General features: G+C 37.5%; 1 protein-coding gene across 3 annotated transcripts in view; it reads left to right on the top strand.

Moving 5' to 3' along the window:
- Window positions 1-9,467, top strand: part of SYT14 (synaptotagmin 14) — a gene marked incomplete at both ends in the record, with an annotated part of 52,868 nt that extends 43,401 nt beyond the window's left edge. For 2 of the 3 annotated variants that reach the window (XM_082303040.1, XM_082303038.1), the window contains 2 exons: window positions 4,695-4,884; window positions 9,154-9,467. In XM_082303040.1, coding sequence (XP_082159166.1) covers window positions 4,695-4,884; window positions 9,154-9,467 — 504 coding nt within the window. Of the gene's footprint in view, window positions 1-4,694; window positions 4,885-7,959; window positions 8,017-9,153 lie in introns of all 3 variants that reach the window. The other variant, XM_082303039.1, reaches the window with a different exon arrangement.
- Window positions 9,468-16,696: the final 7,229 nt, after the last annotated feature.

Below are 16,696 nucleotides of genomic sequence, written 5' to 3'. Positions count from 1 at the left end.
GAAAATGAACTTTTCACTGCCTTCAGAGCATGGCCACATTATTCCCTGTCATTAACTCCAGTTGGCTTAAGAGCAGAATTTATAAGCAGAACTTCAGGGTATAGAAAAAGAACAGTAGGAGATGAATATGTAAGTAGCAAATACCATGTTTCCATGGAATTGTGGGGAAGGAAGACAAATAAATACATTTTACATACATTACCATGGATGCAAGTAGATGATTATGTTGTAAGAGGTGAGGGAAAAACACTATTGAAAATGCCTCTCAAGTTTCACATGATGCATTCTATGTGTTCATGTCCATTGGCATGAGGGGAAAAAAAGAGTGTTCTTTTTTTGATTGCCAACTTTTGTACAATGGGAACATACAAAATACAAAGCCTGCTTAATGGGAATGTTTTTATTCTATATTTATTAAGAAGTAATGTTTCTTCACCAGATAATATATGCAAAAAAGTCATCAAGGACAATAGTTTGGAGAATTAGTAATTAAATTTTTGTAGGATATGACAGGTATTACTTTTACAATCTAGTGGAAAGCAGCAATTCTTGTAAGTGTTGATAAAATAAAATCAGACTAACTTTATTACAAAGTAGTATCCTGTGGTATATATGGGAAAGGTTTAGGTCCTTTGCACACAACTCTGTGTTAGAAAATTGAGAAGCTGAACATTTTTTATTTACTGCAGTAAGACAGATATTTGAACCAAATATTTGGAATAGACTTCACCATTTCTTTTGCCATGCTTACTGTTAATAATGTATTTATGGCTAAATTGACAAAAAAGATTCAGGATTTAGTATTAATATTCTGGAGACAACCTCAAGAGACAGTTTCTTGCACTGTGGGCAGATTAGTACACTTTGACAGTTCATCTAAGTTCTTAAAAATCCACATACAAGGTTTTGTGACAATTCTTCCTGGGCTCTTCTGCTGCTTCACTGACCTTGAAAAGCCTTTGCTCTTATGGAACCTTAGTCCTTCTTTTCCTTGCTTGTTAAATTACACACAGTGTTTATAGAGGGTGAGCGGGAAGAGTTATGAAAATAAACTTACTTAGACATTATTTCAAACAAATAGTGACTTTTGCTCTGAATCTTAAGTTTCCCACAGGGAAGGAACAGTATCAAAGTGGGCTATGGATAGCTTTACAGACAGATTGAATGCAGACTTGCATGGAGATGAAAAGCATCTGGTCACACTGTAATGTTGTCATTGGAGTTCCATCTATATTCGTGTTGTACCAATGAGCAATTTCAGTGTTAATCTTTTACAATTTGCCACTTGATTGTGGAGCTTATATTTTGAGCAGGTAAAAGTGTAACTTCTTGTCTGGCTTTTTTCATGATGAGTTTGTTAGTGCCCTTCTAGAATTCTGACTTGTGTAAACAGAAAAAAGCCCTCTAAACAGAAACTTTAACAAAGCTGTTATTTCCAGTTCTAGTGCAGCATATGACTTAGCACAAAGTCAGGTTATTTGCCCACAGATCTCATTATCATGGAATATCTTCCTTAAAACAATTAATGGATTTCCACAATGTGAACAATAAACTCTGTGCTGGAGAAAATACTTTAAGAAGATACCTAACAATAATCAGTATCTCTGCTTTTAACTTTGTCCTGCAATGGAAAGTCTTTCTTCAGTTGTTGATCTGAGCCCAGTTCATCTCAGCTGTCTCTTACCATCCCTGATTCTGCTTTCTTCTTCTCTTCCTCATAAAACTTTTCTGTTTTCTTTCAAAAGAAAACTGACAAAATGTAGCCTTGCCCTCCCCTTTTCCTCTGGTCTTTTACATACTTGTCCCCAAATCCTCTGTTTTCTCCCTTATTATATCCACGGAAAGTACACTTTGGTTTTTGTTGTTTAATCTTTTTTTACCCAGGAATATCATTCTGTCTTGTAATCTACTTCATTTTTCCTTCTTAACATTTCACTTTCTTTTATATTAGGATTTTCCAGTTCATAACTGAAAAGCAGAGTATTTTTTTTAATACATTTGGGTCAGCATGAAACAAAATGAATTGAAGTTGGGGATTTTTAGTGTGAAAGGGAAAACAAAACACTACTTAGACTTTTCCTTCAGTGCATTTGAGTGCTTTATTTTAATGTCTTGTCTATGTCCCCACAGCATTTTGTAGGAAAGAGATTCATAAATTTATGATACAATAAAGATTAAACAACATTCTTTTTCCTCAAACCTGCAAAAATATTTTGGTTTAGAAAATACTGTAGCAGAACATTTAAGCTAGACTCTCTCCCCGGGTTTTTATCTAGCTTACATCTACCAGTCCTTTCTGTGCACCACTTCTAAGGTACAGTCATTTACTTGCATTTCCATCCACTTAGAGTTCTGAAGCATCATCTTGGTCTTCTCAACCCACCATTCAGCTGGTGAGATACTTTTGCCTGGTCTTGACAAAGGCAGTCTTGTCCTTCTCCTATCCACTCAGGATTCTTCTGTAAAGGAATGGTATTTCTAGCCCATTTTGTAATACCACACATGGAATTTTTCAGTTGTTTTCCTCCTCTGTGATTCCACACAGAAGCTACTTGTCTTCCCTTTCCTGCTACTTCAGGACCCATTCCCGCTCAGTCGTCATTCATTTACTACTCGCTATTTCTAACAGGCTAAACCTTCTCTGATACCCATTGTAGTGAGTTTAACTCTGCCATAAACTGATTTCTAAGTCCCTCTTAGGACATCAGTAAACTGTACAAATAAATCCCAATTAGGAGAAGGTGCTATCATCACCTTCTCTCAGCATATCAAAGCCCTTTGAGGATTTGGGGCCACTGTTACTCAGCTGCCTGCTTTGTGTTACATCTTTTTTTGTGGGCTTGCAGCATGATCTCAGTCAAATTTGAGACCTAAGCTTTGAACAGTGTCAGGTGGACTGTGCTAAAATTCCTGGCTCAAGAAAATAATAAGGGGAATAAGCACCACAGGGATAATGTGTTACAATTTCAAAAGACCAGAAAACTTAAGTAATAGCTGCAGTTGTGACAGGCTGAGGCTTTCAAGTGTGCAGTGTATGCTGTGACTGCTGAATCAAATCATCTTTCTTTTAAACTTTCCATTTTGTTTCTTCTGTTGAAGTTAGGAATCAAAAGTTTCCTGTTCTATGAATGACAAGAATCAGAGAATGAATGTATACTTGTAATTAATTTTCAGCAATTAACAATTTGCAAGCAGTTTGAAATTTATTCTTGGCATGGAATAAAGAGCTTTTGGAGAAATAACCAAAGATTTAAAATTCTGAATTTGCAGCTTGGGAGAGGGAAGTCAGAGAAATTTGTTGAGGTCCTTCTTCAGTATTAAGAATACATTTTCTAACAACAGTGAATGTTTATTAATGAGGAACTGGATTGCTACTTTAAACTGCAGCTAGACTTTTGGAAATGTTCTGTTGGAAAGAGCTAGTTAAAATGTCAATAAGAGGGATATTATTGTAGGTATCATGTCTTCTGTAATTTGAGATTCTGTAATGCATGTGGGCTTTATATGTCAGCTGAAGTTACTTGCTTATAATGTTAACATTTATCTTGAGGAAGATTTGTGCTATTTAGGTTTTAGGTCTGATCTTATGCCCATGTCAGCTGTTGCTGGAAATGATAGAGACATTTGGAATCTGGAAGAATCAGCTTCACAAAATCATCATGACTCCTTGAAAGAGTGATGTCAGGTTCCCAAATGAGTCAAGCCATATTGGAAAAATCTGTGGACCCAATTTACATTTTTTCTGAGAGAATCATAAAGAGATGTGCTGATAATTCAAAAGTCCCTTCTTGGCAACCAAACACATTGCCATTCCATTGGCTACATTCCATACAGTTTTTTGTTTTCTGTGGTACCACTCTTATGTGCCAGTGCAAATGAAAATAGGAACAACCATGGTGTGATTAGCATGTCAGCATAAAGAAAGTATATTTTTTTTCCTTTTTTTAATGGCCAATAATGAGGAGTTAAAATGATAAAAATTAGTATTAGAATCTCCCTTTAAAGATGTGATGTGGTGAGAATGCATGAGAGATCTGAGTTTTTTGGAAGCTTTCAGGGTGGAAATTAAAGCATTGCTTCCTGAGCTTTGCATGACATTCTTCCTTTCCCACCCAAGACAAAGGGAGTATTGCAGTTCTGTATCCCTGGATCAATTAAATTCCTTGTAAGCTAATTTATTCTAGACAGAGCGCATTTTTCTAATTGCATGTGTTCTGTTATTTCGCTACTCATAAATTCAGTCTAGAGAATAACCTTTACAAAGGATGAATTAGAATTTTCTGCATTTTATTATCTTCAAGGTTCCCCTGGTGTTTTCCATTTTTGGAAAGAAAAAGATCCAAGGTTTAATGTTTTCCAGGATGCGGACAAGTTATGTTACAGGTCTTACCTTAGCAACTGAAGTAAATGGGGACCATAAAGGCTGTTCTTCATCTTTTGCCATTATTTCTCCTTAATCAAGAAGCAGTAGAAGCACCTAAGAGTTGTTTGAATTTCAGACCACTTTATTGTTACCTCTAACATGTGCAAATTAAGTATATATTAAGAATGTACATTTCTTACTGGGTGATTGAATGGAACTTCTGTTATTGTCACTAAGTTGCTTTCAGAATTTTCTATGCATTATTCTAAAAATTGATTTCCCAGTAACATCATTCCGTAAGACACACAGAACTTTTTTATCTGTTTTATAGGGTTGTGACTCTCAAATGAGCATGTCAGAAGTGTCCTGCAGTGAAAGTACCTCCTCTTGTCAGTCTCTGGTACATGGCTCAGCTCCAGAAATCCTCATTGGCCTCCTTTATAATGCTACAACTGGAAGATTATCAGCAGAAGTGATAAAAGGCAGCCACTTCAAAAACTTGGCAGCGAACAGACCACCCAGTGAGTGAAAATCTTTTTTCATCCTAATGCTTCTCTACTGGTGGGGCTCTCGGTAGCAAGGACTTCAATCCTATCACTTAGTCTTACCCAATCAAAATGAAATAGAGCAATCATCAACTAATCTGTTTCATGTTTTATATTTCTAGTCAGTTGGGAAATAGCAAAAATCTAAAATTCAAAATATTAATTGTAAGTTGACAAGCCTGTTTTAATTTTTCATGATGACTGACTAATAAATTACCTTTATCATAATGATTAATTGCTAAATTACTAATGCCTCACATCACAGGCCAAGAATAAAAAGTCAGTGTTTAAGGAGAAAGTACATGCCAGTTAATATTAATATAAACATTCTGAACAGTTATTGCTATTCCTAGAGGGGTTGATACTGCAGTCTTTAATTGCTTATGTGCCTGTATATATGTGGTAATATATGTAACTTGGGAATGTCAGTGAAGACAAGGAGCAACCACTTGAGACCTTTGGCATATTTACTGTACAGGAGGAGTGTTCACCATCAGAAAGGACTTGAATTGTGTCTTCAAGCATTTGTTCAAAAGTACATTTGTCTGAAATATTTGTGAACTTTATATACTTCTTATCTGGAGCCAGATGGAATGGAGAGAAAGTTATTGCTGTCTCTAGCTCTTTGACATAGCTTGAGAATGTTCAGTAACAAACTTCTTTAGAAAATTTTTTTTGTTGTTTTTTAAGATGGTGTGTCTGATTTACATAAGTGTTAATGAGAAATACCTACCTGTTCCTTTTGATTTTGTCTGGAGCCTCAGGTTTTAGCTACTCTATGTTTTTTAAGCCCCAGATTAGTATGGCACTAGCAGATTATCTGGTACTGGATTATGTATTAGGCTGCCAACATTTTGTAACTGGTTTGCACATCTCACTTTGTCTTCAGAGTTTAGGAAGTAAGCCAGACATGACACTGATGCTCTCTCCTCTTTCTCACTTCCTTGACCCACGTTTATTCTATTCATTACTTGGCTCACCTTACTCTGCTTTGCTTTCTCTATAGTTTTCACACTGATGGAGCCAGACTTCGTTAACAGGGCCAGAGAAGGAAGGCGATAAACAAATCTCTAATACTTTTATATGATTAGGCAGCTGCCCCAGAGTCACCTATTTGGAGACAAGGTATAGAAAGAGATGGGGAAAGCCAAAGAGTTCCAAGGACACTGGGGTGTGGGAAGAAATGAAAGGGAGAGAAGAGACTATGTGTTCCCTTAAAGCAAAACCAGATGCTTATCTTTCTGAAATCTCAGAGAAACTCAGTTTTTATTTAATATTTAGAATATGCAAGTTAGGAGGGGTTCAGTACTTGTTTTGAAAACAGAGAGATTCATTCCCTAGTATGTTAATTGCCAAAATGTGCTCAGTGGGCCCCTGCTGCGTAGCGAACAGTTGTGTGTCTCTCTGGGGTCAAAAATCTGTTTCAGATTGCAAGAAAGGAGCCTAGAACATGGCATGTAGCTCTGTAATACCATGTTCTGTCTAACCTTTTTGGAGGGAAGGTCTTCAATGCTACCGTTTTTCCTCCCCTGTGAGGGATGGGGGAAGATTTGATATTCATAATAACAATAGTCCAGTTCTGTTTAGGCAAATGTGGGTTCAGAGTTCTGTTGTTTCTAGAAAGCTGGGAACTAATGGAGTTTCTGGGTCTGGTAAGACCATGCACAGAATATTATGGGATCCAGATTTCCCTTTTGGGCTGTTTTGTGCCATCCCCCTCCCCTCCCCCCAGCAGTGGTGGCACCTTCTTTTAAACTCCTGGATCCAGGTCCATGTCACTGCCATATCCTATCTCCCTGCTAAATACATTGTGGACATCTGCCAGCCTCAATCTGTGCCATCATTTGCACAAAATGAAAACTAAGGCTCATAGGGATGATGATGATGATGATGATGATGATGATGATGATGATGATGAAATGTCCTGGTCACATTTGTTGTTTGGACTATCAGTGGTCCAAAATCCTGAGAAGTGCTGAGAAGTACATGAGCAGTTCAGTTTTCATTCATGTATTGAGGAACTGTGATAGAAATGGAAGCAATTACTCTTTCCCACGTTTCTGTAGTCTTGGACTTGTGAACCTGTGAATTTTTGTGAAGTGCTTCTGCAGCAAATATGAACTGAATACTAAATTTCTACTTCTTGCCCTACATGCTCCTCTGCTGCATAGTTGTGTGTTACATAGTAACTAATTTAGCAATTGAGTACAGGCAAATAAGCCAAATCCTGCAGGCAGTGACAGTGGATGTGTCTTCTTTGCTTCTCTGTGTGACAGTTAATATTTTGTCTGAGAAAAAGATGATTCTCAATTTTCCTTAAAGTTTAGTTGAAACAAGGTGTCAGCTTTTGCCTATTAAATCCATGTGTGTGTGTATGCATGCACGCACACATTAAATCCATACAAATGTGGATTTTAACAAGCAAGATCTTTACATTCTGGAGACCCATCATTGAATTTCAGATATAAGTGTCCCTCAGCTGTTTTTAGAAATTGCATCAGAGTTATTCTCTTGCCGAAGTTCATAACTACTCAAGAACTGAAGTATTAAAGTCGAATATCAGTAACTATAAAAGCTAAGGGCAAAACCAGCTTGGTTTTCAGTTCAATGATTTTTCATTTTATTGCTTTTTATATATGAAGTTTAATTACTATGTGCAGTTTTTCTAAATATGCTGGAGTTTACATGAAAAAGCATAAGGTTTGATAAGGATTTTTACCCAATCTGCTATAACTTAATCATTTGCATGATTCTTGCTATGCTGAGTGTAGTTTAAAACCCAGTGTCTGTTAGTCGTAAGATAACCTGTTATGTAAGCAATGTAATTTTTGTTAAAGATTATACAAAAACTGCACAAAGTTTTCATTTCATTGAATTTTACCTAATGATCCTTTTGTTCAGTCCTTTTTCTGATCTGTGCTGCTAAGGTTTCATGTTCTTACACTCCAGTGAATAGTGTTTCCTCTTAAACTTTAACCTTTGATCCTCTCTCACCTAACTATTGACATCTGGTCATTATTTCTTTTACTGCTTTCCACCCCCTGTTGTCAGATGGACTGTTCTGTTGTCTAAAACACTTGATAGGTGGACAGGTTTATATAATCCGAGGTGAGTTCCTGTAGAAACTAATTGGATGTTGTCTTTTTCATGCAAAAGAAAACTTGCCAGCAGTAAAACATCCACGGCTGCCTACCATACCTGTTTATAAAAGTATATGTTTATTTTTTGTGGCACTCACTAATGCAAAAGTTGCATTTATCTCTGATTATGGATGTTGGGGTTTCAGTGTACCTGCAAAATGAAAATACTCGATGTGTTTTCTTAACAAGTTCCAATCTTTAATATTGTCCATTAACATGAGTAAGACAGGAATAAAAATGAAATGTGAGATTGTTTTGTACAATTTTAAATTCCCTATAATTAGTTAACATAATGAAATGCACATCCTTCTGCCGGAGCATGGTTTGGTGCTTTTGGTCCAATAAAAATAGAGCTTTAAAAATAAGGGTTTATACCCAAATGCTAATGTATAATGTGAGCTAACTACATTACTTGCATCAGCTTCTTAAGTGTATGCTTAAGAGCACCATACAAGCTACTTTTTAAACAATCATCTTGAATTATGCAAAAACTTGCTTTTCTTTAAACGTGCAGTAAGTGTATTCCTTCATGAATCTAGGAATTAAAAGGGTTTTTTTGTATTGTGTTAACTTCCATCTTTGAATGCACTTTGCTACATTTTGGTTTTCAAAATAAATAAAACTGAAAAGCCCAAAATGAGAACCACATCCATGCAGAGATTATTCTTAAGCATTTTATCCTGGCTGTTTTGATATCATCGCTACATATTGACATTGGTTTTTTTTTCCTATTCATTAATTGCCTTTATTCCACTTCAGTTACCCATATTCTTTGAAATTTCAGTGGTGTGCTTTACAGTGTTGTGGCTAGTTGGAGCTTGCTAAGTGTTAATGCAATGTAAGTCTGTTTAAACTAAACAAGGGGGTCAATGGAAGAGGATTATGAGGTATACCTTTAACTTAACCCATGTACATAGTCCTGGAGCTAGTTCATTTGCTAGTGTGTTTATAATATTTTGTTTACTTGTCATCTTTCCATGTGTCTAAACTCACCTGTGTTCAGCCAGCCTGGTATACACCATATCCTTGTTCCTTGTAAATACCTCGTTCTGCACATCTTTTGTTCCAAGGTATCTGACATTCCACAATGTGACTTCTTTTGTAGATACCTATGTTAAGCTAACACTGCTGAACTCGATGGGGCAGGAGATGTCCAAATGCAAAACTTCAATCCGCCGAGGGCAGCCGAACCCCGTGTACAAGGAAACCTTCGTTTTCCAGGTGGCACTGTTCCAGCTCTCGGACGTGACGCTCATCCTGTCCGTGTACAATAAGCGCAGCATGAAACGAAAAGAGATGATAGGGTGGATTTCCTTAGGTCTCAACAGCTCAGGAGAAGATGAACTCAATCACTGGACTGAAATGAAGGAATCTAAAGGACAGCAAGTCTGTAGGTGGCATACTTTACTGGAATCATAATGGATGGTGGAAAGTGCAGTCTAAGTGGTTCTAAGGGAGTTTGTTCTCCCAGGAAGATGATCGTCCCTGGTCGCAATCAGCAGATGTGTTGTGGGAGTAGAAACTGGAAATTGAGGTCAACATTCCATCATAAAGGATGCACAACATGCAAAATGGTGGGATTTAATATAGAATCTTCACTTAGTGTCATGAACTTCCTTGGTGTCAGAGAAGCCTTGCTGTGCACAGATATGATAGCAGTATTCCCTTCCCCATCCACCTGATGCTGTATTTGTTTGGATTTGTTTTGTGGTTTTCAATTCAGAAACATTTTGTGCAAGGTTCTCCAAATTAATGTAAGCTCCTCCTTGTGTACCTTTTGTCTTGCTTTAATACTGTAGCTTCTGACCTGCCTGCATTCAGATTAAAGGTCAATAGTTTGCACTTTGAGAAAAAGTTAATGGTCTGTAAAGCAAAAGCAAAAAAAAAAACCAACAAAACCACTGGTGAAAGAACACTTAATAATATAGCAAATAGAAATATACTGTTGTTTTGCACTGAGTTTCTTCCTAGGAGCTTAGTAAAGTAAGTTTTCATTTTTTGATATGCAGTTGGTTTGAAAAATACTAGCATTTGGGCATCAGGTGAACTTTGACATCAAACTAAAGTTTCTTCAATCTGTGACAGGAACGAGCTCTATATATGGCAAAAAATTGGGGTTTTCCCTCTTGCCTGTACTTCTGCCTAATCCAAAGAGACCAGATCATCAGTTTGGTCCCTTCCAAAACTCCTTAGACAGGTTGTACTGTAAAACTATGTAACTTTCTGTTGAAAGCACTTCCTGTATTCATGTATTCCAATGTAGGAAGCTCTTAGAGCACGACTTTACTAAAATGTATTTTCATTAAACAAATTGATACAGGTTTCTTTAAAATGTCAGCATTTGGAAGTTAGGTTGAACGACAGTGAAGGAAGTGGCAGCAGTTGAACTACTCTGAATGAATGCAAAATACTATGGCTTTGCTTGAAACAGCTATCCATTCAGGCCTCTTGTGAGCTGTTTTAGGAATTACCATATGCTGTCTGTTGGAAGTAGAGAGCAGACCAGGAGTTTTTACCTTTCTTCTTGGAGAACATCAGTAAGTTATTTTTCTAGTGATTTGCCAGCAATTGAATGAATGTTCACACACAAAATAGAAGTTTGCTTTGGTTATGTTCAGGCTGGGAAACACAGCTTTCTAAGGACACAGTTGAGAAGCTGCAGTATCACAAGAAGGTTTGCCATCAGATAAACAGTCGTGGCATCCACTAAAACTGGGGAAATATCAGTGCTTCTGAGATTCTTATTTGTCCCAAAGCCTTTAGCTGGACTCACACTAATTTATTGACTGCTGAATCTAATTCATATTACTGAAATTGTGCATTACTGAGTAAACATATTTTTTTAAAAGCTTCCCAATTCAAATATTCTTTTCACCTGTAATTACAAGCTTTGTTTCTTTTTAATTGTTGCTGTATAGAAAGCAAGCAATTTCTTTTTTCTTATAAATGATGGTGATGTCTTACTAATATGAGACCTCACTGACTTTTAGCACTTGGTGGGTAGAAGAGTAAAGTGTTGGATTTTGTTGAGACAATTGGTGTTAGTCTAAAGCGTTCTCATTAGAACAGATTTGTTCCTCTTGAATTTCTTTATAATACCTTTGAACTATCCTGCCTTTGGGGTATACAGTCAGTCAAGTACAGTGAGACTGGTGATGGTGAGTATGCTGTAATAAAGATATTTCACATGGTTCTCGAATTCTCACACTACTTAATTTCTTTAAGTCCTTTTTAAAGGATTTTGTAATTCTACATCTTGGTTTATTTGGTGTCTTTTGAGGGATTTATTTGCAGAGCCAGGCTTTCAGTTTTTGTTGATTTAAAGATTTAAACATTATTAGAGGCCTTTGGTTTGGTTTTTTTTTTCTCCTGATATTACGCTGCTGCTTCATTTACAGAAGCTTTGTTTACTAAATACAAACGATGCAAAAACTTTCTTTAAACATGAGCAGTCTTGCAGTAATACAATGCAGGTTGTCTCTCTCAGTCATTTTTGTTAGTCCAGTTTGTGAAATGTAATGTTGAGTGTAGAATTTAATCAACATTAATTTTATATGTGTAAGGAAAATGCTCAGATTTTCCCAATCCTTTATGCTTTCCATATAATAGAAGCAATGATGTAGAAGCTGTTGAAAAGCAGTTTTTCACTGGATATGGAAGTGGTTTTATCTATTCTGTTTGTGGATACTTAGACGCTCTTTCCTAAAACTGAAAATTGTCTCTTGATGGTTGTCTCTTTGTACAGGTTTTGCTATTTAAAATAATGTACAATATTGAACAGCAAGAACTGGGTCAGGTAATTCCAGTGGAGAACGTACTTAACATCATCATTGAACAAGTGAAGAAGTCAGTTTGGAAGGTGCAGCAAATAACCTCTTACAGAACCAAACTAAACTAAACTGTCATGACTTGGATTCCTGTTTGTAGTTTGCATTGCTTCAGCTTTGCATTTCAGCCTTTAGATTTCTAAGGCACTGAAATCTTAATTTAGACAGTAGAGATTTGTGGTACTCTGTGTTGGGCTCATTTGGGAAGAGGAATCTCTCTCTAGGACTTTTCCTGAAGTATCCAGGACCACTCTGTGCTTCACAGAAGGAGGATTGGTTTACTTGGATTTATACTGTACAAAGGCTAGGAACGGAATGTATAAAGAATGGAAATGAACATTTAATTTTGGGGCAGTAGAATATGGATTTGTCGTGCAAAACCAGTCACACCAATAATTGGATTTGCCTTGGGATTTTTGTGAGTTAATTATTGTACCAATAGCTGTCATGTTGGTTTTTTCTTCCTAGAACCCATTCTTATTATTTGATTTGTTTGTAAGTTTGTTTTTCTAATTGCTTATGCAAACCTATACTTTTGTATTTGAAATCTGCCTTCAGCTATTGTGGGTTTTTTAAACCCTACATAAGGGCTTGTACACACAGTGTGGTTTTGTACATTCAGGTAGGTCTTAAGCATGGAACAGAATTGCTGAAGAATGAAGTATCAGTAACAAATTAGAGGCACTTGTATTTTCCCCAGAGTTGGCTGTGGCTTTTTCATAGCTTTTTGTTGTTTGCCTTTGTTCAAAAGTACAGTAAGTACTTGAAAAAATGTATCAAATTAATTACTTTTCTGTGTGCCAGCAAACCATGTAGAGATTGCAGATCTTGAATTGAATCTGTTTCCTGTCAGTGTAGCCTTAAATAATTGTAGAACAGTGACTTTCTTACAGATTCTATTCTTGAAAGTATTGCATCCTTTCTGTAAGTGATCTGTTTGGTTTAGTGCTTAGAACATTTCATGTATGTCCTAATGTATTGTAAATGTGAAAAAGCTGGTCAGTTCCTTTCTGTTAAGGGCAAGGTTGTGAAGGGCAGGACAGCCAAGCACGAGATCACTGCGCTGAAGGAGGAGAGGTTGTGCAGCGCCTGCAGGACATCGCTGTCTCCCACATCCGAGGAGGCAGGAAGGCAGCAGAGCTGTCCTGCTGCTCCTGTTCAGCCAGGGGGCACGGGGAATGAGGGGAGCACTGGAAAGATGCAAAGCTTGGTCCTTGTGCTGCTGCTTCATGCTCAGGATGTGAGACATCCATGTTGTAGCTGCACTGTGAGGTCTGACTGCAAAGGCAGAAGCAAGGCAAGGTGTAAGCTCTGCTATGGAAGAAATATGACACAGTTTCTAAACTAAATTGAAGTCCTCTAAGCTCATTAATAATTATATTGGGAAATTTTGGGAGTGAATGTATGTGCTTTTGTGGGAGCTGAACATTGTTATCAATTTAGAAAATACTTGAGCTGCAAACAGATTTTATGGCATTTACTGTGGGAAATATTTTTACCTGTAAATTTTTGCAACAATTTTTGATGGGAGTTGCAGTGTCAGCATCAGTACCTTCCCGTTTTCACACCTTTGGAGCAATTCTTTTGTTGTCTAAAATCTGTGTTTGTGTTCTTGATTTATTCTCTTTTTTTCCCCAATGACTCACTCCTGCAAGCTCCCCAGGGCCCTGAGAAGCTGCCTGTGGCAGTCACTGGACCTTAGAGGTCAGGAACACTCTGCACTTTAAAGTACTGGTGCAAAGTTTCTGTGACCTGTCCAGCTCCCAAAGATTTCTGAAATGCAAACCATCAGTTTTAATATAGCAAACCAGAAGAAGAAAACTTTGAGGGAGACATTTTCATGTAGGAATTGAGTACAGATCATTCTTACACATCCCAGTTCTAACAAAAAGTCTGGGGTAAGATCAGGGAGTGAGGTTTGAGGGGAGGCCTTTTGGCCTGAGCTGTTCCAACCTGAAACTAACAACAGAGCACCTTTCACTGAACTCAGAGTTGTATGGAGCCCTCTACTTATACTTTTCTGGAGGAAAAAAAGCTGTCCTGTTTATAGCAGTCTTTAGAAATGTGGCTTGTCACTTGTAAGGCAGACTGACTTCCTCCTGAAGCTGAATTCTCAATAACTGAACATCCTTTTAATCTTTCCACTGATGTGCATGCCTGCCTGCCATTAATGTTAGTGAGAGGAGCCCATGGGCTTCAAGTGGAGAGCAGACCTCACCTTGGAAGAGTGAAGAGCAATGGGATTGGTACGTTAGAGAGGTGGTACAGCCTGGCACCTGCAACACAGTCAAATATGATTTCAATTATAAATGAAAGCAGAAAACCAAACATCTGGATACTGTCACAAACTTGTTATTTAATCATTATATCTTATTTTTGTTTCTTCTTTTCCTCAGCTTTTGAAATATTTTTAAAACATTTTTAAAACTTATTATTAGAAATGTTCAAGTGGTCCCTAAACATCTTGATCATTTTAACTGGAACATTTAGCAGTGCTTATTGTTAGAAGGAGCCATCAAGAATGTTCTGGTTTTTGGCCTCTAACTCAACTGCTAGATTTTGTAGTACATCACAGCTGGATTTCACAGGATTTCAGACTACTTTGTTCTGATGGTAGTTCTTGAGGGAAAAGTCACAGGAGCGTTTCCTTGTCAGCGAATCACCAACACCCATTGAAGAGATGTCATCTGAGAGCAAGGGCATTAAAATAAGGGATGACTTTGTACAGTAGCAGCAACAGTGACTCATATTCTACTCTTGGAACCTTGTGGCCCTCGGAGGGCCCTGCTCAGAGAAACTGTGACATGTGAGTTGTGGGAGTTCATGGATTCAGAGCAGCGCTGCTCTCTGGACATTGTGTGGCTTCTAAACCAGTGTATTATACAGAGGGTAGGTGGTTTTTTATTTGCCTTGGGTGAGTAGGGCAAGTGCCAACTGGCCTATAGTGACATGGATTAGTTTAGCCTTAAGAACTTATCACTGCCCCTCCTTAAATTCAAGCAGGGTTTCTTCCTTTCTGCAGCCTATGCAGGAATCTTATGCACCAGTATCTGCTTATATTATGTCTACCTGAATATGGCACAATTATTAGTGCTGGCAAGCTTAGTTCTTGTGTGGTGTGACTGTAGTAGTGGATGGGCCTGGTACATGCTGGATCAGGTTTTGCTGTTCAGGCTTATGCTGATCAATATAGAAACATGGTCCTTATGCAGAGGAATGTGCCGGGAGTTAGGAAAGTTGGTGGTACTGCTCCTGTAGGAATGAAGATCAGGAGACAACCCTGCCTAGAAAAAGGGCAAGGCTGTCCTATAGCAAGAAGGATTAATTCATTTCCTTGGAAGCATCTGCTGGTTGAGCTGGCATAAAGGCCCTACTCAGGGGAGCAGAAGCAGTAATACCATACCACTGAAGGAATACCTCATGGACATTCAGGGATGTAATTAATGTCATCCTTTTCTCTCTTGTATCTGAGGACAAGAGTCTTGCCCATTGTATCAATATAATTTTTTTGCTGTGTTTTGCAAACCCCATGGACACTGATTGCATGCTGAGGGTCTAAAGTGGATTGCTTTTTAACTTTTGGTTCATTTCCAGGGTGTGAGTTTGAATGAATTTGCAGAATTAACTAGAAGAATTATCATAGCTTTGAGATGTGATCTCTAGGCCATAGTACAAGCAAGGAGCAGGGCTTTGAACCAGTTTTGATAGTCAATTTTGCAAATGGCTTATTATGACATTTTAAGAAAATTTCTAAACAGTTGAATGTATTAGGGAATATTTACAAAAAGAGGAGATAGAGCAATGATCTTTTTTTACTATACAGCTAGGTTGCTGTCCTTTCCAGTAAACCACAAGGTTCATTAGTGCTCAGTACTGTTTCGTTTACGATAAATGTTTTTAATGTGATTTTCAGGACAAAGTGTAATTAGTGAAACCTTTTATTCAATTTTTCCCTTTATTTGCTTTTTTTAAGGAGAGATTTCTCCTTATATAGTATATATACTTTCTTACAGAGCTTTCTTACCTATTTTTGTATAAGATGATTTAACAATGTGAAATTAAATGCTCTATGAGCAAGCTATATCACTGTTAACGCAATCAAAAGTGCTAATATAATGACTAAGGGCCTGAACCTTCTGCCTTTTACTCAGGTCCTGGTTTAACCAGATGTCGTTCATGTTGTGTAGGACCTTTCCCTGTAAGCACTTCCATCTACTCCTGGGGATGTCTCAGGGAAAGGCACTATTAACGTGAATAACAGTGGTAAAACTGAGCCTCCTCTCCATTCTTAGTGGGACATCTGTCATGAGTAAAGGCTGCTGGCTCTGTCCCACAGTATAGTTTTAGATTATAGTTCCCTTGATCTTCAGTGATTTTGAACTTGTTTTTCTGGTGACTATAAGCTAATAACTGATCTTAGTGAATACAAATATTGAACTGTGCTGTTACCAGCAAGATTATTAAAATGTGTTTCACATTTTAATTCATTCTTTCATTGGGATATCAGGAGTTGGATTTGTGAAGCATTCTATTGCGTAGAGATAGCACACATTCACCACATTTCTAAAAGGTATAAAATATACAGTATGTAGCATTTTCTTGCATACTTTTATACTGCCTGTACGCCACCGATGCACTCGGTGCCTTCCTTCTTTTGTATGAAACTTAATATGTAGAGAAACTGAAGTTATGGTGTGTAAGCAATGTCACTGCAACTGAAGAGATGTCTTAAACTGATTATTCCTAGTCCAGGAGGTTTCAAAGGGCAGTTCAGTTTAACACAATGCATTTCTTTGAATCTGAAGCTTTCCCCTTTCCTTC

This window comes from Coloeus monedula (genome assembly GCF_965178545.1).
Source record: "Coloeus monedula genome assembly, chromosome: 2".
NCBI classification, from domain to species: Eukaryota; Metazoa; Chordata; class Aves; order Passeriformes; family Corvidae; genus Coloeus; species Coloeus monedula.
Note: the sequence above shows the minus strand (reverse complement) of the source record. Positions and strands in the feature narration are given on the sequence as shown.